The sequence below is a fragment of the Peromyscus californicus genome, unplaced genomic scaffold, assembly GCF_007827085.1.
Source record: "Peromyscus californicus insignis strain IS unplaced genomic scaffold, ASM782708v3 Scaffold_20__1_contigs__length_68692818, whole genome shotgun sequence".
In the NCBI taxonomy this organism is placed as follows: domain Eukaryota; kingdom Metazoa; phylum Chordata; class Mammalia; order Rodentia; family Cricetidae; genus Peromyscus; species Peromyscus californicus.
Window position 1 is genome coordinate 54939855 of NW_026294503.1, and position 22832 is coordinate 54962686.

A 22832-nucleotide genomic window follows, 5' to 3' on the forward strand; every position below is an offset into this window, starting at 1 on the left:
TGTCTGCATGTCTATTTATGGGTGTAGTTACCTGTGGGGGGGCTGGGAGGCGACATCAGAATTCTTCCTCTGTCACTTCCAACCTTGTTGCTGAGACGGAGTCAATCTAGAGATTGCCATTTCAACTAGAGTGATAGGCCACCAAGCCCCAGAATCTCCCTGTCTCTCCCCTCTGAGGCATACACTGCCATATGTGGCCTTCACGTAGTGCTAAGGATTTGTGTGCTGGTCTTCTTCATACATCGGGAGCACTTCCTTCACTGTGCCGTCTCCCCATCCCATAGGTGACATTTTAGACAGTCACAAAACACTAGATTTTCAACACATAAAAAAGGGAGAGCGAAGACAGAAGACTGAACATTGGATTAGACGATATTGAGAGGAGGTAACATGGTCATGTAGCTCCTAAGCCATCAGGTCGAACATGCTTAGTGTCTTCTGGGCATAGGATGAAGTCAAACTTCTAAAATTTAATTTTTAGCTAAAGTTTTGTTTATCAAAATGCTTTTTAGTTTTTTCTCAAACTATGTACAGAAAAGAACAAATGTTCCTTTAATTTCTAATTAATCACATACTGAAAATCCTCTCAAAAGCAGTTAAATGAATCACTGCAAATGAGAAATGAAAGAAGACTAGAATATACATGAAATATATAAATATAAAAGGATCACCTTTTGGACCTTAGATCCCAGGGACATAAAATTACTCTGACATTCTGTTATATAGAGAGATCAAAATCCTCATTCCTTTTGATGGCGAGGTGTTTTGTAGTTGTTTTGTTTTGTTTTGTTTGTTTGTTTTCAACTTGACTCAAGTTGGAATCATTGTGGAAGAATCTTAATTGAGGAACTGTCTCCATCAGTTTGAGCTGTAAGAAAATCTATGAGGCATTTTCTTGTTTAAAGATTGATGTGAGTCAGGCCAGTCCACTGTGGGCAGTACCAAGTCTGGACAGGTGGTCCTCAGTTTTATAAGAAAGGAAGCTAAGCTGGGCGGTGGTGGCGCACGCCTTTAATCCCAGCACTTGGGAGGCAGAGGCAGGCGGATCTCTGTGAGTTCGAGGCCAGCCTGGTCTCCAAAGCGAGTTCCAGGAAAGGCGCAAAGCTACACAGAGAAACCCTGTCTCAAAAAAAACCAAAAAAACAAAAAACAACAACAAAAAAAAAGGAAGCTAAACAAGCCATGGGAAGCAAGCTAATAAACACTCCTCAGTGTTCTCTACCTCCGTTCTTGCTTAAGTTCCTGCCCTGATTTTCTCTGTGATTGACTGGGATTAAGATGTATAAGCCAAACACCTTCTCCTCAAATTCCATTTAGCTAATGTGTTCATCACATCAACAGAGAAGTAAACCAATACAGTCTTGGTCTTCGTCTCCATCTGGTCACAAATCAACACTACAGTGTTCTAGACTGGTACCAGTTCACAGCCACATTTTTTTAAATGTAGGCAATTACATCAAGGGCCTTGTGCATACAAAGCAAGAATCTGCCAATGAGCTAAATCCCCAGGCACAGAACATACTTGCAATTGAATTCCAAAAGTACACTAAGTCTAATACACTTGCAATTGTTCTAAATAAGTGACACTATTCTTACCAATCTTTGATTACTTCTTCTCAGCTGTGATCATCATAAACCTCTAAGCCTGTTCTTCTGACTTTACACATTAGTATATCTTGATTTTGTTAGTATTAGACAATCTCAGATGCATACGGATGAGGGGGGCAGATGAAAGTCTATAGTGTAGCTTCAGTTACACACAATGTTCTTCTGATATTCTCTCACCGGAAAGTATTCCAATTTTAAAAATTTATATTAATCATTTAAATATAAGACTTCAGAAGTCTTCCTGAATACTTTCAAAAGCACATGAGCCGGGCGGTGGTGGCGCACGCCTTTAATCCCAGCACTCGGGAGGCAGAGCCAGGCGGATCTCTGTGAGTTCGAGGCCAGCCTGGGCTACCAAGTGAGTTCCAGGAGAGGCGCAAAGCTACACAGAGAAACCCTGTCTCGAAAAACCAAAAAAAAAAAAAAAAAAAAAAAAAAAAAGCACATGAAAACACAAACAGTGAGAAAAAAATATTCCAAAGATTTGTAACAGCAAAGGCTCATGTCGTGGATGTGATGAGAACTGTACAGGTGAGATGTCAGAAGGAGAGAGCAGCTGGACTTTTCAAAGTCAGAAACTGACAACTGGCTGAAATTCTCTTGCATTTAAATAAAATCATTATTTTGAAACATCCTGCCAATCTGGAGCCATTTAGAGCATTTTAGATGACAACATAGAACCTGTAATAACTATCATGTTTGAAAGTCAACATGTCTTGCTTTCATTCTTGAATAATGATGTGTGAATTATTCTTTTTCAATATTTAGTGAAGTCCTTTTTTATTTTTTTTGTAAACTTCTTGGGTGATGTTTTCAAATACATACATGCAAGACAGGAATGTGGGAGTATAAAAGCAGCAGGCAGATAGACTTCAGAATACCCCCACTGATGTTAGAGCTTGGCTCCTCAAGTTGTGAAGACTTTCCAGCCTAGACACAAGCAACTCCTGTTCCTGTTAGGACGTTGGTCCTGCACACAGCAGCCATATTGTCCAATCACCACCCAAACATTTGCATGGCTTTTCAGAATCATTATAATTGCCATCAAAATTGTCCACTGTAAAAAAAAAAAAAGGGGGGAGGGACAGTGAATTTTAAAAGGCCTCTTAAAAGAGCATATTCAAATGAGCCTCAACATTTCAACCATCATCAGAGAAAGCAAATTAAAACTAAACACAGTGTCATTACCTATGCACTAGAGTGTATAAACATAAAAATCAGCAGCATTAGGTGCTGGCTAGGGAACCCCCTGACACACCACACACTGCTTGAAGAAGTATAAATTACTGCAATCATCTCCCAATCCTCCTGCCAATATCTGAACTAGAAAATGCACACATTTATGAGAATACCACTATGACGTTGGAATATATTCTATAACCTAAGTGTGTGCTTTGGCTATATAATCAAAGTGCATGACTGGGTTTTAAAAAGTGGTTTTCCAGGCAGTGGTGGCATACACCTTTAATCCTAGAACTGGGGAGGAAGAGGCAGGCAGATCTCTACAGAGCGAGTTCCAGGACAGCCAGGGCTACACAGAGAAACCTTGTCTCAAAAAACCAAGACAAAAAGTGGATATCTGTGATTTGCCTTTCCTTTATATCATGTGTGCCCCTCTTCACCTGTCCTTCCAAGTCTGGAGGAAGCCCCCCCCCCCCCCCCACTGCTCTACTTATCACTGGGTGTTGCATGCTGCGCTGCACTCATGGTTGGAGAGGACATGAACTTGCATCACATGGTCCCCCTTCGGTGATAATCAGCCTCGCATATCTGAGAGATGCAGGCTTTCTTTCCCACTACTCAGCCCCCTTCCTCCCTCATTAGGATGCTCTGACTTGCTCGAGAAGATGAGGCAGCTCCAGATCCTGCAGTATTTCCTGCTTCCAGCAGAAGCACAAACCCCTGCTTTGGGAAATCCTGGCCTAAAGCCTTCTTGGCACTCCAACCATAAAGGACAGGCATTTTTTCCTTCTCTCTCCCTCCTACAGGATCTCTGCCTGAGCCCTGGAATGGAAACTCACCTTCCCCAGAGATAAGGCTTTTATTTCATGTGATTGATGGGTCCAGGAAAGTATCCAGTGTTCTCTATTCATCCCCAGGAGCAGGATGCCAATCACATCCATGCAAACTTGCCTCTCTGTCAGACTGTCCAGTCTTTCTTCTGCTTCCAAAATTTTTGGTCTGCTTATAAGACTTTTAGAGAACATAATATAGAAAACAAAAATAATAAGAGGAATTATTGTTAATGATAACCATGAACTTCAAAAGCTAATAAACACAGCCACCCTGAATGGCAGTCTTATTAGGCAAATATCTGATAGCCCATCGGCATGGAGGACTCATACATAACTGGAAAGGCAATAAACAGGTCCTGATTCCACAGAGGTTGTCATCGCCCTCTAGTGGAAGCAAGTGCTATCGCAACCATTTAATGCCATAGACCTTTCTCAAACTTTGAATTAATCATTGAAACTTGATAATTACAGAAACTACCGTTTTGAGACAGTAATAAACAGTAGAGTGTTTTGTTTTATTACGTTAAATAAATGTAAACTATTTGATGTGGTCTGCCATCTTATTCAGAGAAAGAATAAAGAGCAAACAGGAAGGAGAGGACAGGAGCCACAGAGCAGGGAACTTCTCTAGTGTGGGCTCTGCCTGTGAAAGGAAATCGGCACTAGGTATCTGAACCTAAATTTTATTAATGAAACGCATGTTATCTCTGCTTCTACTAAATCTAAAGCATGAAAACAGCTAAAGAATAATCTTCTAAATGTGTTCCAATCTTTTAACCCGCACCAGGTAGGTACCAATCACTAGATTTAAAAATGCCCCCATAGGTCTTCTGCTTCTAAAACCAAAGGGACGTCTGCCTACCCCACCTCAACTCGTACATCAACTTGGCTGAAACCTAGCTTTTCAGATTTTAAATTTGAATGGCGGAACTCAGTTCTAACTCTGAGATTTTCCAAGTTAGACTCTATCATAGTGTCTGTGAAAATGTAAGTTGTGTATACATTCAAATTAGGTCATTGTCACATCTCATTTCTCACGTTGGTGTTTAAATGATTCTGCAACTTCACCACTGTGGCTGTCAGACTCATTTAATAACCCGTTCCTGATACACTCAAGTTTTACATCAATTAAATGCTCAAAGCCCCGAAACTTCATGAAGTTTCTGCTTTGTGAATGTTCCTCATCTATAGGCAGCAAAAGCATGAGAAAGCACTTTCTTTCCACATAGAAATCTTCCAAGAGAAAAAAAATGTATCCAAATATGAACCTATATGGTCAAACATACTAAACTGTATTTGAAGTCCAACTCTCACTTCTTGCTGAGTAAGGGCTTTGGCAATGTTTTATTTTGTGGTAGGGGAAAGCCCAAAGACAAAGAACCAGGAAAGACTCATCCCTCCACATGAAGGGACAGGAACAAACATGAACCAGACTATCAGAGGAAACAAGGCATCGTGGACATCAGAAAAGCAAGGACATCAGACAACAAGCACTGCTATGGAAATCCACATGCCATCAAAGACGATCATACTTGACTTGCGTGTGGAGTGTTGTATTCCCGTGCATGTGTCATTTGTACACAGGTGTGTATGCACACTCGTGTGCCTGCTTGTGGAGGCCAGGCATTGATGACGTCATACTGCTCTCTATTGCTCTCCACCTTAATTTTTTGAGACAGGGTCCCAAAAATGATCTAGAACAGTGGTTCTCAACCTTCCTAACGTTGTGATCACTTAGTGCAATGCTTCACGTGGTGGTGAGCCCCAACCATAAAATTGTTTTCGTTGCTGCTTCATAACTGTAATTTTGCTACTTTTATGAATGGTAATGTAAATATCTGTATTTTTTTAATGGTCTCATGTGACCCCTGTGAAAGGGTTATTCAACCCCCAGGTTAAGAACCACTGATCTAGAGCTTACCAATTTTGCTAAACTGGCTGGCTAGTGAAGCCTCAGGATCGTTCTGCTAAAATTACAGGCGTGGGCCACCATGCCCGGCTTTTTTTTTTTTTTTTCAGCTGTTGGTATCTGAACTCAAGTCTTCATGCTTAGCATTTTACCTACCAAACCGTCTCCGCAGCCCCATATGTGATTAATAAGTGAATGGCTAACCCTTAGCATTTCATTCAATTCTTGACCTTCTGCTTCGTGAGTTCCAAGGCACTGGCTTGATGACTCAGATTTGTTACAGGTTCTTGGGTGCTGCTAGTTTTGCTGGTCTGGGGGGGGGGGTCACATTTTAAGAGTCAGATATATATATTTCCTTTGGGTTATATGGTGCAATTTTCTAGACGACCAGCAATTAATGTTTATTTGAGGTGCTCAGGGCCAGAATTGGAACAGCTCCAGAAAAGCAGAAAGATTTGTCCCCTCACCATAACTTCAATATTTTCAGTAAAATACTTGCTAATACTTTTTTGTGACAAGGGCTGTAAGTTGCCTATGGTGACTCTGTAATGGTACCTCAGATGAATTTTGTCTTGCTGAGTGCCAGTACCTGGAAGAGGGAACCTAAGAAAAACAATTCTGTGAAGAAAAACAACTCAAAGGTACTGGTTCTTTGCAACGGTCAACCTGACCTTGCTAGTTTTTGCTAATTGCACATTTTGGCTTTTGACTATCTCTTAGCTTGCAGCTGTGAGAAGGGAACCTTGAAGACTGCTGCCTTAGTTAGGGTTCTATTGTTGTGATGAGACACCATGACCATGGCAACTCTTATGAAGGACATTTAATTAAGGGTGGCTTACAGTTCAGAGGTTTAGTCCATTATCGTCATGGTGGGAGTATGGTAGCACATAGGCAGACATGGTGCTGGAGAAGGAGTTGCAAGTTCTACATATGGATGGGCAGGCAGCAGGAAGAAAATGCCACACTGGGCCTGGCTTGAGCATCTGAAATCTCAAAACCTGTCCCTGGTGACACACTTCCTCCAACAAGGCCACACCTCTAGCGCCACTCCCTATGAGTGTATGGGGGGCATTTACTTTCAAACCACCACAACTTTCCAACCAAGATTTTTTTTTTCTTAAATAAGGGTCCTGAGAAAGGCTCAGGTATAAGACGAATTGCTAAATAGTCTTATTAAAAAAAAAAAAAAACCCAGAGTCAGATAGTAGGGTGAAAACTGAGAGATCAGAGAAATAGAACAAGCCAAGCCACAAGTTCTTTCTGCTAGGAAATCCTCAGCCCAAAGAGAGTTAGTTCCTGTATACTCACACCTTATATACCTTTCTATGCTCTGCCATCTTACTTCCTTTCCCTGCCCAGCTACATCACCTCCTCTTTCCACCCAGCTCTATCACTTCCTGTCTGTTTGTACAGACCTCCAGACCTCTATGGTTAACTAGCACTGGGATTAAAGACCTGTGAAACCACACCTGGCTCTGTTCCCAGTGTGGGCTTGAACTCACAGAGATCCAGATGGATCTCTGCTTCCTGAATGCTAGGATTAAAGGTGTGTGCTACCACTGCCCGACCTCTATGTTTAATATAGTGGCTGGCTTTTTCCTCTGATCCCCAGAAATGCTTTGTTGGGGTGCACACATAAAATATCACCACACTCAGGACTATAAGTAAGTCCTGAATACCTAGGTGTAGTTAACAGCCGGCTGGAATAAAGACTTTCAATAGACTGTGTCTGAGTGTTCTTTTCTGGTGGGAGCCCCACAACATTTTGAACTGAAATTTTGTGCATGTTTCCTTTCATTTAGAACTTTCTGTTTGCTTATTCCCCAGTGATAACACATCAGCCAAAGATGGATTTCAAGTCTAAAATTGCATTTTAGAGGCTACTGTATAGGATATTGGCTCAGGTTGCAGTCCCCCCTGTAGCTAGAAGCAACTGTCACTTCACGGAGTAAAACAGCACTGTTACGATCAAGTAGCCAAAGTTTGATTCAGCAACAAGTGAAGACAGATGGTAAGGCAGGATGTCTGTCCTGAAGTATTTGACAATACTTCAATGTAAGAGGGCACTTACAGACATTTTTTTACTCACAAGTGTAGTATTTAGGGGGACCCTTATTCAGAAATAGTAAATCACTCACAAGTACACTTTTTGTTCGCTAAACTAAGACTATCTTAATTATTAAGGTGCATAAATTCATATGGCAGTGATAATTGCCCTTCCAGAGGACTGGGGTTCAATTCCCAGCAGCCACAAGGCAACTCACAGCTGTCTGTAACTCTAGTTCCAAAGCATGTTCCAACACCCATGGCAAAGCACCAATGCATATAAAATAAAAAAAAAGGATCCAGTTTCTAAAAATAGATCTAAGGAAATACAATGTACATCATTAAAACCTCAGTAGTAACTATTTAATGGGATATCTTGATTTAGGGGCAAAATTTAGGAAAATCTTTAGAGTTTATCAAGACATGTTCCTTATCAGCTGGGAGAGGTGGCCCATGCCTTTAATCCCAGGAGGTTGAGATAGGTGGATCTCTGAGTTTGAGGACATGAGGACAGCCTGGTCTACAGTGAGCTCCAGGACAGCCAGGGCTGTTATATAGAGAAACCCTGTCTCAAAAAACAAACAATGTTACTTATCATCTAGAGGTCTTGAGTAGGTTCATTTTCTCTGAGAGTTGAAGACTTTAAAGACGGGGAAATCTTAGACAGCGGAATACAGCAAAGAGACTCAGCACATAAAGAAAAGGTTATTAGGGGTGAGGAAATACACACACACACACACACACACACACACACACACACACGACACACAAAGAGAAAGACCCTCTGCAAAGCAGAGGCGGGTGGTGTAAGAAGTAAATAAATCAGCGTAGGAAAATCAATGGACTCATTCTGATTCCAAAAAGGCGAGGGCAGACTGTATTAGTCTGAGAGGGTGACACCCTCGGTATCAGAAGGTATGGAAGGCACCATGCAGGATCTGGGGGTGGTTGGCTTCACGAGGCTCAGAAACTGCTCTTTATTGGGATAAACTTCAGGGTACTAGTTAAATTAGATTGTCTAGTTTTGAGGCCTCAGGGCTGGGGCCATGTAGTAACTGTTGGCTAATTTCCAGTATGCCATGGGGAACAGGTTTCTTGAAGCCTTGGGCCTATCTTATGGCCCTGGTTTGGGGTGGAAAGTTTCCTTTAGATGCGCAAACAAAGCCAGGTCTGTCTTAGAAAGCTGTGGGTTTTAATGGTCTTGGGGGAGTCTTCCTCCCCTAATTTAGGATTGGAACAAGGTGGGGCTTGAACATGTCAGATTGGTCCACGGGCTGAGGGTCCTTAATGGTGGCAGAAAAAGCTGCCAGGCTTTTGTCTCAGGTCAGGAGGCTGAGGAAGAAGCCAGCTATCTTGGAAGTCCACCATCTTTATTATGTAATGATGGCCCTCTCCCTAGGTCTGCCTATGTGAGAATCTAACTCCTAGTCCCCCAGAGTGTCAGAATCCAAACTTGTTGAAGTATAGGTAATGCCTTCAGTTGTAACTATTAAAGAAGTGAACTTCTAATCCCAGAATTTCTTGCATCTGGAAATGTCTGTTGTGTGTCTGGAGAGAGTGTTTATACTCTACTTCTGCTTCTATGGGTGTATTGCCATAACTGTATGCATGGTCATGATTGAGCCAGCATACAGGGTCTGAGGTCAAGTGGTTGTAGTCTAAATTATCTGGAAATGGTCTCAAATTGGTAAGTGTAACATAAGCTCAGAAATCAAAGCATGGGCTCAGCTGTTTTGTGATGAGTTGCTGGCTGCCAAGAGCAACCTGAGATTAGCAGAAGTCTTTTCCAACAAAACATCACCAACCACACTCAAAACATACCCTATCTTCAGCTTCCTTCAAATATCTTCTCAATCTTCAGTCTCAACTCCAATCTCAGAATAAAGGGATTATGCGAGGCCTACCTAGCCTACAACTTTATACATGTGAGCATCATTTTGAGACCACACACATAAATATTCCATAGTACCACACATTAGGATGCTTAAGGCCACATTTTGGGAGAATGCACTACAACAGAGATGGATATTAATGACTTTATTATTTATTTTTAAGGAAAGATCCTACACTGTATCCCAGGCTGATCTGGAACTAGGAGTACTCCTCCTGCCTCAGCCTCTCAAGTACGCGACTACAGGTGTGAGCCACCACCCACGGCAACAGCAACTCAAATTATATCCACAGAGAAATGTTCCTCACCTAAAACGCACAAACTCTGAACGTTAGCTCAATCTCACCAGTGTGGGCACGCTGTCCCCTGTAAAACTAATAGGCTCTTCAAGAGGGGAGGTCACCTGGCAGGGAAGGGCTGTTGGCCTGTTTCAATAAGAACGCGTCAATCTTCCCTACCCGCTAGAGACGGCAGGTTGCAACTGATTGTAATGAAGGTTCTAGCAATTCATCTCACTGGCAATGGAGAACAGCAATAACTGGAAACAAACGTAGTTGGGGAGCTCGGAGGTTAGAAAGCTGGGGACGCTCGCTGCCTTCTAAGAGCAACAGAGGGCGCAAGAACCGCTTCCTCTGCAGAGCCTCCAGGGAGCCGTTCCCGCGCCTGAGCCGAGACCCGCCCCTCCCTCCGGCTCTGGCCACTCTGAGAGCTCTGAGCCGAGTGATTGACAGGACAACCGTCCGGCGCGTTGCAGAAATGTTCCCCCTCCGGCAACATGACCTCCACAGGCTTCCGTCCAACGCTTTCCCAGCATCCCTTGCGCGCCGGCCCTGCCGTACCTCGTCCGGCCGCCGCCGGGGCCTTGCGCGCTGCTTTTTGAGCGCGCGTCTGCCCGGGGCTGGGGCCCGGGACGCGGCCCCGCGGGATGGCGCAGCTGGAGGGCTACTACTTCTCGGCCGCCTTGAGCTGCACCTTCCTCGTGTCCTGCCTGCTCTTCTCCGCCTTCAGCCGCGCCCTGCGCGAGCCCTACATGGACGAGATCTTCCACCTGCCGCAGGCGCAGCGCTACTGTGAGGGCCGCTTCTCCCTGTCGCAGGTTGGTCCCTGCTGGCCCTGCCCCGGGACCGACTCCTCCCAACCTGTGTGTGTGTGTGTGTGGCCTTACCTCTTCCCCGTCTGCCCTCCCAGACTCAAAACGTGAAAGGCCCCGGGTAACGACTGACTGTGCCTCGCCTGGGGATCTATGGCTTATTTGTTAGGTGAACGCTAGATCTAGAGCAGGCGATGCGAGAAAGGCGGACACCAAATGACAGCTCCTCTTGGCAACTGACCAATTTGCCTCCCTAAGTCCCACGACTAAGAGGCATGCATGCAGGTGCCCCTTGAAAAATGCAGAAAAGAAAAAAAGCACCTAAAGCTTACCTATGAGGTGTTCCACTCAGTATTTTGGACGCGGAATGGAGGATCTTAGGCCACCAAAAAGTGATAGGTTCATTCTGACTTCATCCTTGGATTTTTTTTTTTTTTTCCCAGAAACTTACTGTTGTCTGGATATATTGGCAACGAGTCGGATTGCATCATTTAAAAAATATGTGTTTGATTACATAAACATGCATAATACGAAGATAAACGTTACCATTTCTTCTCTCATGAACACACTATGGGTTACTGCTTCAAAATATAAAGTCTGTTGATGAAAAACCTGATTTCTTGGTGCTGTTGCTCATAACCTTTGCCATTTGAAGGGTCACTGGCCTGCAAAATAATAGTAATTACAGTCTCTCATACAGGATGCATTATTGTAAGAGGTAAAACAGCGCTAAACCCAAGTCCTAAACTGACAGGTTTTGTGATTAGAAATCTTGTAATGCAGTCTTTCTAAATACATCAAGATCCTTAAGATCCACCAGAGTCCAACTACTATTTGCCTGGCTTGTAAAATTAGGGCCTGTGCAGTTTAGTCACAAAATACATGTGGGCACTAAATCTTAAAAATAAAACTTCAAGACATCTCTTCTGCCAGGACTTATTTAAATGTCAGAATATCGTCTCCAAATTCTTCATTATTGGAACAAATGGAAACTGATTTCTGACATATTTTATCAATGAGGTCCTTATGGCTTCTGCTTCACTGTTGATCTTTTCTTTTTAAGTGGGATCCCATGATTACTACGTTGCCCGGCCTGTACCTGGTGTCAGTTGGAGTGGTCAAACCTGCCAGCTGGATCCTGGGATGGTCTGAACATGTGGTCTGTTCCATTGGAATGCTCAGATTTGTTAATCTGCTCTTCAGTGTTGGCAACTTCTACTTACTGTATTTGCTTTTCAGAAAGGTGCAACCCAGAAACAAGGTATGTACAGAATAAAGTTACTTCAAGTTTCTGTGCAGTCAGGTTCACAATTATGAATATATGGAGGGAAATGTCCAATGGTTGGTTTTTGTGTATGTTTTCTAAAGCTAAATGGATATTCTCTACTTATATGTAGAAGGTATATATATTTAAATATGGGAATAACTTTATTTGAAAATCTAAAGTAGGTGTTTGTTAGGGAACTAAACCAATTTAATAATTTCATGTTTTCTTAAGGAAATTCGATCCTCTTTAGTGGAAATAAATTTTAGTTGAGGGAGTTTGATGTGATTTCATAATGCAAGTCTTGGAGATAGATTGCCTGGGTTTAAATTCAATCCTGGCCATCACTTATATTAACGTGAACAAATTACCCTTTTGTGATTTTATGTCTTTATCTATTTGAAATAATTTAAATTAAATATCAATAGTAATAATAAATTTTACTTCACTGAATTTGTATTAAGAGTAAAGGAGTTTAATAAGTGGAAATTGCTTAAGCTAGTACCTAATAAGGTTTTAATAAATGTTAACTGTGACAGTAATGTTTACTAAGGTCTTTTTAGTAGTATGAATTATGAAAAGGGGCTAAGGGTACATGACAGGAGCAGAGAAATACTGTTGCAGCCTGATGGGATAAAGGGAGAAAGGATGGTTTTTCGAAGGCTTCATAAATGGCACCTGTGTTGAACCTAATGAGGCATAAAATTGACAGATAAGAAGGTAATCTTGATAGAAACAGTGTCAGCAAAGGGAATTACTGTTTAAAATTATAAGGTTATGAGTTACAGTGATGTGAAGCAGGAGTGAAGCCGTGAATGTGTTTTCCTGTGACTTTGATTTCCTGTGCTTTTTTTCCTTTAATAGTTTTAATTATATGATTGTAAATTACACAGTTTCCATTATTTAGTATTTTGTGTAAAACTGTTTACAATACACAAAATTTTCAAAAGGAACAAGGTATAGCATATATGTTCCAAGTTTACAGGCTATTGTGGAGCTTTGTCTATTTGTTGAGACAGGGTCTCACTATGTAGCCCTGGCTGGCCTCAAACTCTCTGTGCAGGTCTGGCTGTCCTAGAACTCATAGAGATCCACCTGCCTCTGCTTTCCAAGTTCTGAGATTAAAGACATGTGTCACCACACCTGGCCTGAGGAGGAATTTAATCAAAGGATTGGCATGGTTTGACTTTATGTGATAAAGGATACAGTTCAAAGAGATTCAAAACAGTTGTGTTCTGAAATTGTCAAAAAAGCTAAAAGAAAACATTTGAGTTTAGAGCAGGCCTGAATTTATTTACTTATTTATTTATTTATTAGGAAAGATCCTTGTAATTTCATTATACAAAAGGTAAGATTACCAGGCAGGGTAATTAATACTATTGGCACATTTCAGTTTTCTCTAGAGGTTTGAAGGCTATCCTTACAGGGTTGGGTGAGACTGACTAAGAACTAAGTTCAAGGTAGCATTGCTGTCCTTGTCTTTACTGTGTTCTCTTCACCTCTGTATCCCCATGTACCTTAGTCCAGGATCTTGTATCCAGTGATCCCTAAATGATTTGCTCAGTAATTCAAAAGATTTTAAGTTTTTTTTTTAAGAGTTTTACCTCCTTAGTATCTTAATGGTTTCCAAGCTGATTAATGTAACTAGAAATTACCAGACGTATTCTTATACATGGTGTTGCAAAGCCAAAAATATGATTCATTTGAATTAACTCAAGTGAGTTTTAAATAAATCTCTTCATTAATTCAACAGAAATGGTGTATTTATTTTACCCTAAAAATAATTTTTTTCTTTTTCCTTCAAGGCTTCTTCAAGTATCCAAAGAATCTTGTCAACATTGACACTAGCAGTATTTCCGACCCTCTATTTCTTTAACTTCCTTTATTACACAGAACCCGGGTCTGTGTTCTTCACTCTCTTTGCTTACTTGATGTGTCTTTACGGCAATCATAGGACTTCAGCCTTGCTTGGGTTTTGTGGCTTCATGTTTCGTCAGACCAATATCATCTGGGCTGCCTTCTGTGCGGGACACCTCATTGCACAGAAGCTCAGTGAGGCCTGGAAAACTGAGCTGCACAAGAAGAAGGAAGAGAGGCTTCCCCCCATTAAAGGACCGTTTTCGGAACTCAGAAGAGTTCTTCAGTTTCTTCTGGTGTATTCCATGTCGTTTAAGAACCTGAGTATGCTTTTCCTTTTGACCTGGCCCTACGTCCTTCTGGTCTTGGCGTTTGTTGTTTTTGTAGTCGTCAATGGTGGGATTGTGATTGGTGACCGGAGCAGTCATGAAGCCTGTCTTCATTTTCCTCAGTTATTCTACTTTTTCTCATTCACTGCTTTTTTCTCCTTCCCTCACTTACTCTCTCCTACAAAAATCAAGACTTTCCTTAGCTTAATTTGGAAACGTAGAGTTCAGTTCTCTGTGATTATGCTAGTCTCAATGGTTTTTGTTTGGAAATTCACTTATGTCCATAAGTATTTACTGGCGGATAATAGGCATTACACATTTTACGTGTGGAAAAGAGTATTTCAGAGACATGAAATTGTGAAATATTTACTAGTTCCAGCCTACATGTTTGCTGGTTGGGCCATAGCTGACTCTTTGAAATCAAAATCAATTTTCTGGAATTTAATGTTTTTTGTATGCTTGGTCGCTTCTACAGTTCCTCAGAAACTACTAGAATTCCGTTACTTCATTTTACCTTACATTATTTATAGGCTTAACATACCTCTGCCTCCCATATCTAGACTTGTTTGTGAACTAGGTTGCTATACAGTTGTTAATTTTCTAACTTTTTATATCTTTCTGAACAAGACTTTTCAGTGGCCAAATAATCAGGACATTCAAAGGTTTATGTGGTAATAGTAGGAATATTTTGAATTTTAAAAGTAGACTATTTCTACAACAAATAACTGGGTAAGTAGAAATGGAATTCCTGTTAGGTAAATTCAGGGAAGTTGAGTGAAAAGCATTAAATTTGAGACCAGCCTAAAAGCCTGAATAGTAGTCATAAGGTTGCTTACAGTTGTCTTGAGGAGTACTAGTACTGCCAACTTCTCACAGGCTTGGGGACCTTTCCTGTGTGTGTGCACATTGAGGGGCCTGGGTGAGCTCTGCAGCACTAGAACCAATTGACTGATTTTTCTTGTGTAAAGAACATCAAAAAAAATGAAAACTGTTTACAAATAACCCAGTAGTATTTTTGAGTAAAGTGAGCAGATATTGCAGCAAATGTAACTCTAGTCTTAAACTAGAATGGATTTACAGACAGCAAATCATGAGCTAGAGGCTTTGGGATACTTAGGAATCAGTTTTTTAAAATTAAAATACAGAAGTGATGAAGCCATTTGAACTAATTCCTGATTTGATGTTTATACAGGCCAAAGATAAACTTTGTTGATTACAACACCTTTTACAGATAATCTTTCTGAAATACATTGCTCTGTTAGTTACCTAGAGATCCTGTACAAAAAGGACCACAAACCTGTGGCTTAAAACTTTTCCTCACGTACTTACAGGTGCAGCACCTAGATTCCAAGTGTGGCCAGAGATAGTTCATCCCGGAGACAGAAGTCCCCACTCAGCTCACTCCAGCAACTGTTTGCAGGGGCCTTACATTTCCACAGGTCCCTCCAGGCTGCCTGTGTCTTCGTAAGGTTGTCTCTACTGTTTTCTTGTTCAGATAATACACCTTTGAATTTAGGGAACCTCTGTCTGATTCAGGGTGACTACCTGAAGACTTGGTTATATCTGTAAAACTTCAAGTCGGGTCCCATTCACAGGTTCCAGGTACACATGATTTTGTGTGTGTGTGTGGAGGGGGATGTAATAACTTTTTAGGAGATGTCCTTGCTGAGATCTTTTAAGTAAAAGTTTGTCTTTAGCTAAGAGGCCAAAAACAAACAAACAAAAAAGATGTCTGAATTCTTATAATTTACATTTGTCCCTCTTACCCAATCAAACCAGAAGAACTCGGAGGTGAGAAGTCATTGGTTTAACTTTATTTAGGGAGTATAATTTAGGGAACACTATTGGGTGTGACTCTGGGTTTTTTTTTTTTTTTTGTCTGTTGGTTTTGTGCTTACTGTTTATTCATTTTATTAATATGAATTTATTAATTTGTTTTATTAATGGAAGTTTATTCATTTAGTTGTCACTCCCTCACAGACACTGTCGGCTAGTTGTGTGCTGTGACTGGAAACCCAGGACTGTGAATAAAGCTTACTTTTTAGCCCATTTTTCTTTCTGAGCTTTACACATGAATACGTGTGCATGTGTGCATGCATGCAGACACACACACACACACACACACACACACACACACAAAGGGACCAAAAACTTTGCTTTTGTTGTTGGATTATGTTTTCTTGAGTTTTAAATGTGTAGTATACAGGTTTAAAAACTACTTGGGTAAAAGTTACAAATATCGTCCAGAGTGGTCAGTCAGCACAGACCATTGCTTTGCTTCAGACTTAGAAGTAAATCACAACAGTGATTGAGTTGTGATCAGATCAGAAAGCATACTCCATTTCTGCTTTCACGATGGATTTATTATGATAGAGAACTAAGTCCAGGAAGGTGAAATTGCAAACACGTGCACTTGAATAAAGCAGCTGCTGTCTGCTGCTCTTAGGCCAGGCCTTTTATATCTAGGCACACTGAGGGGATGGAGGAAGCGCTTTGTCCCATGTGATGGAAGGAGACTGCTTTTAGAGGTCCTACTCCCTTTCACTTGTAGGTGTTGAGTCACTTTTGAATTAGGGGACATTTTAGAGGTCTATAGGGAGAGAAGAGGTATTCTGCAACGCTGTCTAAAGTATTGAAAGTAGGACTTGGCATTTCAGAACGGAATGCCATGGTTAAAAGGTGCTATTTATTTTTCACTATGATTTTAAAAATGGATGCATGTTGATACTTTTTATCAGGTAGATGCTCAGTTAAATTTTCTTGGGCATTTGCCAGGAAGGTGGTCATTTGCTGGTGAATTTCTCAGTCTTTGTCACTAAATGAGTATGTGAGAAAAATAAGCTTTGCACAGCAGCTTTTGCTTTGGTTGTTCAAAATAACAGATTCATCTGTGGGAAATCATTTCGCTTGGAAAGAGCCTTGCTTTTATAGATACTGTATTTCTGAAAAAGTTTTACATTTTTCAAGAATTGTCAAGTATTTTTATTAGACTTAATTGAATTTATTGATTAATAAGTGATTATAAAGGGGCTCAGTGGTTAAAAGCACTAACCACTCTTGCAGGGGACCTTAGAGTGCTTCCTAGCCCCTATATAGGGCAGCACACAACCACTTTGAATTCCACCTCTAGGGATCTTTAGTCCTCTGGCTTCTGCAGTCACCTCTACTCCCCTGCACATACCCTTAACTGCCCACACACAGAATTAAGTTAACAGTTCTAAAAGGTGATTGTAGAAGATATGTACCACCTGCTGAAGGGCTTGTGGGCCATGCAGTCTTATCACTCCTCTTCCTATTGATTATTTTAAAGTGTCTCTTAGTCTTTGCCTTGAGTTGCTTTAGGCTCAGTAATCAGTGTAACCAGTTCTACTTTATGTGAAAATCTGTAGGCATAGACTGTCATTTTCAGATATATTAGTTTGTGTGCAATACATTTTGCTTACGTTTATACTTTCCATGGGTACCCCTTTTATGACTCTGTCTCCCTAAATGATGTGGAGAGTGCTCTTTACACCTAGTACATAATATTGCAAGAGGAATTATTGTTCTCACAGTTATCTGTGTTTATCCTGTTATAAAATACCTGCTATAAACAAATGTAATTTATTTCTGGTGAATAACTTAGGATGTGATATATTTCTAGTGTGAACTTAACTGACTTGACATTATGTTCATCATAATTGTCCGGAGAGAAGAGAAGGGATCCACAGCTTTAATGTAGAATTCCTAAAGAGTGAACATATATTTTAGGTCCAGTTCAAAACTGTATTCAGATAAAAAGAGTATAGATCATCATTATCTTTGAAGCAATTAGGACTTCTTTAAATGGTTAAAACAAGTGTAATGTACATAATACTTTACATAGAGGAAATTAAAATAAGATGTAGAAAAAATGTACTTGATTTTGGTTCCAGAATAAAAAGACAAATTGTTGAAGGACAGTTGTTTTTTCCTAATCACAAATGAGAATGTTATATCTGAACTCTAGTTAGTATCTGATGTGGGTCTTACCCATTTCAACGAGGATTCATGCCCTACTCTATATCCATAAAACTTATAAGCACACCATATGTTCTATATCAGGTAAATGTATATTGAATGGAGTTTTCAGCATAGAAGGAAGCAAATATCCTAGAAAAGTACTATATTGCTAACCTAATCTTAGGAAGTAACTCATTTTACAATGAGACACCCTCCCCACCCCTTTTCTGCCTGTTTTCTGAGTGTTAATTTCAGTAGTGTTCAGTGCAGACATGCACATTTAGTTGTATATGTACTGCCTACACTAGGGTAGGATTTTAATACTATTTTAAATACCAAGTCATCTCAATAACTATAATAGAAGTTTTGACAATTTATGATACTTTAATCATGAAATTTCAACCAGTTAGAAACATCTGGTGTTCAGCTGTTTTAGCTCTAGGAAGGAAAGAATTACTTTTATTTGGGTGCTTTTTATGTATTTGAATTTGATGGCCATATATTGTTGAGAAATATATAAATTAGATACTGATGACATTTTTAATATACCCATGAATCCAGCACTAAATTTGTAATGCTTGGAAGTTATTTTTAAAGTAAGTTTTGTGGTAATTTGGTAATCTGATAATATTGTTATATTATTTTAAAATGAGATACTGATTGGTGGTAACTTTTTTGTTCCTTAGACTCTGTTAAACCAAAAGTAGTTAGGGTATTTTTTTTTTCAAAAATGTAATATTAAATACTACATTGAACTTGCATTCAGAATTTGATCAGTTCAGTTTATTTGAACCATGTGTGTACCACTGTTTAAGATGAGCAAAAACGAAAAGAAGAATCACAGTCGTTGTCTTTATCTGTTGATGATGTTTTACTGGTTGAGATGTATCTGTCTGTCTGTCTATCTATCTATCTATCTATCTATCTATCTATCTATCTGCCTACCTACCTATCTCTATGCTGTCTCACTCACATGGCTATGATGTAGATGCTGATTTCTTATTAACCAGTGAAGAAGCTGAACATCAGGCATCCCTGGTGACTCTCCAAAGTCCATTCCTTTTGTAATTGAACATAAAGCTGTGAGTTTTTGCTGTTCTGCCTCATGGTCAAAGTTCATTAAGAGAAAATAGGAAGCGAGGTCTCTACTAGTCAGACCTCTCATGGCACGGTACTGGATAACTTACATGTTTCTGAAAATGTCAAGTTTTTCAGAGGAACACAAATAAAATGATAAATACTTAAATGGTTTCATTACAAGGCAAATTGTTAAAAACATTCTCGGTGTTTAACTTAGAACAACAGCTCCTATAACAATAAATTCTTAGAATTATTTGAAAGCATTCTACATTGCTTTAAAGTAAATCAGAGGTCAAAAAATATATTTCCGCTCACACACACAAAAAAACCAAAAACCAAAAACACCCCACTTTTTGTTTTTAATTACTTAGTCTCTTTCGGGGTATGGAGCTCCCCAAATGAGTGTTGTATTTACTGAAAACGTTTTATCAGGAAAGCCTCAGAGACTTGAGTGAGTAGATATGGCATAGTACCTTTGCCAGGTGTCTCAAAGCCTGCTATTTAAACCTGTGTTTATTGCAGCTGATATTCTTTGGCAACACAATTTCAAGTATCTTGAAGTATTCTGTCTTTGATGTATTTTGTTTCTGAATTAAAGTGGACTTTTAGTTCTTGTTACCCTATTTTTTTTCAACAAATTTGAGTTATACAACCTAGCCAAAGCCAATATAATATTTCAGTGTACTAATAATACAGTATTTATCTTACATACATTTATATTCCTTTGTCAGTGAAAAAATGTGTTTGTGTTTTCCCTGTAGTGATAAGTAGGAAAGTACTGTCTGTAAAAATTGTTAATGAAGTATTTGCCACGTGATGACAATATGCTACATTTTGAAGTGTTCTTGTAATTTAACTTTTTTTTTACTAGTCTAAACTTTTTATAGTTTTGTATTGTTTTGAACCACAAAGATTTATAATTATCCACCCTTGTTTATTATTGTTTGTTTTTTAGGAAGGATCTCATAATCCAAGCTAGCCTTGGAATTTGCAATGTAGCCAGGAATGACCTTGAACTCCTGATTCTTTTGCCTCTACCTCTGATCTGCTGGGATTACAGGTGTGCTGCACCAGGCCTAGTTTATGCAGTGCTGGGGATCAAACATAGGACTTAAAACTTGCTAGGCAAGTGCTTATTATACTGTAACTGAAGAGGTTTCCCGAGTTACACGAAGTGAAGGTAAATGTGAAACAAAAGTCATTTGTTCCATAGCTATGTCTCAGATGAACTGACTACTGCTGTTGGTGCTTCACCCACTCACTGTATCTCAGCTCTCTAGTGTTACTGCTTCCCATGCAGTAACTAAGCAGAGATTATTTGTCCTTAGGTTTGTGAATAGGCAGCCTGAGCAGAATCCCATGCTCGTAGTTACAGGTGTTTTTAGGAGTGGGGAAAGGACACCAAACCTACCTTCACTTTTGTACCATTTTAGAAAAAAAAAATTGCTGTGGAACTGCAATTTAACTGCTTTTCTAGATCAGACAAATGAGGCACACGCTAACTGGCTCTTCCAGAGCAGACAATCTTCCATCTCCCGTGTATCATCAGTGCTTCAGATTGTTATGTGAACACAATCCACAATGCTGGCTGAAGTTTTCAGCCCTATTAATTTACAAGGAAGCAGAGATCTTTGTTATCAAGTAGAGATGTAGCTGCCTAAAACTTAATTTCTCAAAAAGACTCCTATTTTGGAAAAGAAATGGTTGTTTTAAAATGATCTGTGATTTTTAAATCTTTCTGAAAGAATTTGATCTTTATTTTAAAAATATGTGAATATATGTTTTAAATGTGGTTTTTAAGGTTTTACATTTTTGTTACATTAAAACTGCAATGTTTGACTCAAATTGTGATTTATGTCATTTAAACCATTGAGTAAACATATTTATAAGAATAAAAATCTTTAAATAATTTGCTTAATATATTTATTTTATTCGTAAATAAATTCACATTTTTTAATATTTTGTGCCCTCTCAACATGCTCTTAGTCCAAACTGAGGGCTAACTGCTCTTTCTATCCACTCTACTTCAAGCCATTTCCCACCCAACTTTAGACTACTGGTCTTGAAACGAGGAATGAATAAATTTTAAATATCTATAAAAATGTCCATCACTGCCCTGGATACCTATAATTTATTTATAATTCCACAAGCACAGTGGTCACTGAAGTTACTAGATGGTTACTGAGTTTCTAGGCTTGGTTTTTTGTTGTTGTTGTTAGTCTAGGTCCATATAAAGGTCAAAATTTACCAACACCTCTAACTTGGAAAGACCCAAACCTTGGGCTTTGGCCATTCTGAAGACATGAATACCGACTGCTGTGTTTTCATTCTTGGTGTAGACTTTCCCCTCATATCCTGCTAGGAGATTAGCCAAGGACTTACACACTACACAGATTTGTAGACCTCTGTGATTCCCTCTTTTTTACCATCTATTTACAGCTATTTTGACAGTCAAATTCTGTCTCCTCACAACTTAAGTCAGTCATTTCAGCTTTTTATTAGGTACCCTTAGGAAATGGTATATAAATGTGTGTCCACCTAGTGAAATCTTGTTTTATATGACTTACTGAATCTGACAATTTCATACATATGTGAAGTGCGCCCTGATGGCTGCAATCCGCCTCCCACCTCTGTCACCCCCACAAGTCCCTTCCCATATTCAATTCACACCTCTTTTGAGACCCATTGAGTTTATTCAGGATGATCTGTATGGAGCTGACAGATCCTGGTAGTCTGGCCAATGGGTACATAGCTGAAGACAAGGACTGCCCCTCTAATTGCTGTGGCCAGTAGAACCATGGACACTAGGAGGACCAGGAAAGGAAGGTAATGGTAGACAGAGATGTAGGTCTCAGTTCATTTGGGGGATAAACAATTTATTTTCCCCGTAGCTATGTATATAGCATTTAGCTACTTAAGAACACTGAAAGCACATTTGAGCAATTGTTATAACCCATTTGTCCCATTCTCTGAGTTCCTTCATCTCCTGTATTTGTGACTTTCTTTTTCACCAGAGGACATTGCTCTTACCAAGTTACCTCATGCCTCCACTTTCTACAATCAGATAAACACATCTACCACAAACTACCACTGTAGTAGTAGTTTGCCTTCAGAGCCTAAGGCTTCTTCAGCTTTAGATTTTTTTAAGAAAAGTTTACAGCACCAAGGATGAATTCCTTCTTGTCAATTGGACCTCAGACCTAAAAGGGGGGAAAGTTGGTTACCCCCATAACAGTTGTACCACTCTTATACCATTGGGTACATCTCACCTGGAAGGTCGGAATTGTAGTTCATAGACTTTACATCTGGGGGTGACTACTGATGCCCTTTCTTCCCCAACAGCACATTTCAGTACCATGAAAGCTAACCAATAGGGAGGAAGCATCCATCTCAGTTCTGGCTTGACTTCTTTATTTCTTGGCAAACTAGTGTGGTGTCTTAATCAATAGGGTCTTACCAACTAGTTCTGGTGGGCAATTTAGAAGAGTAGTAAGAGTATTTTTTTTTTTTTTTTTTTGAGGAATCTGAGGTGTCCCTGACCATTCGTAAGTGTCTCACACTTGGCACTGGGGTTTTGTTTAACAATCCTTGGCATTCAGGAGGAGCTGTCAAGACATACAGACCATCTCCCTTCCAAATCTCTACTTTTAGCTTACATTTTTAATTGGTTTACAAAATAGTAACTTTCCATATGACTCTTCATACATTCTTAGTTTGAATTAAACGTGTCTCCCTACTCCCTCATCTTTCCCATCCCTCTGC

At 39.8% G+C, this 22832-nt stretch overlaps 2 protein-coding genes across 2 annotated transcripts; one reads left to right on the forward strand and one right to left on the reverse strand.

Annotated features, from left to right (window-relative positions):
- Positions 1–2050: 2050 nt before the first annotated feature.
- LOC128116176 (uncharacterized) lies at positions 2051–14123 on the reverse strand. The gene is made up of 4 exons (XM_052747379.1): positions 13823–14123; positions 10309–10495; positions 3630–3801; positions 2051–2665 (listed from the first exon to the last, which is right to left on the reverse strand). The coding sequence occupies exons 1-4, from the start codon at positions 14121–14123 to the stop codon at positions 2516–2518; spliced, it is 810 nt and encodes a 269-aa protein (XP_052603339.1). The 3' UTR covers positions 2051–2515.
- LOC128116968 (putative Dol-P-Glc:Glc(2)Man(9)GlcNAc(2)-PP-Dol alpha-1,2-glucosyltransferase) lies at positions 10269–20979 on the forward strand. The gene is made up of 3 exons (XM_052748674.1): positions 10269–10565; positions 11623–11820; positions 13629–20979. Exons 1-3 carry the CDS (start codon positions 10395–10397, stop codon positions 14682–14684), a joined length of 1425 nt encoding a protein of 474 aa, XP_052604634.1. The 5' UTR covers positions 10269–10394; the 3' UTR covers positions 14685–20979.
- Positions 20980–22832: the final 1853 nt, after the last annotated feature.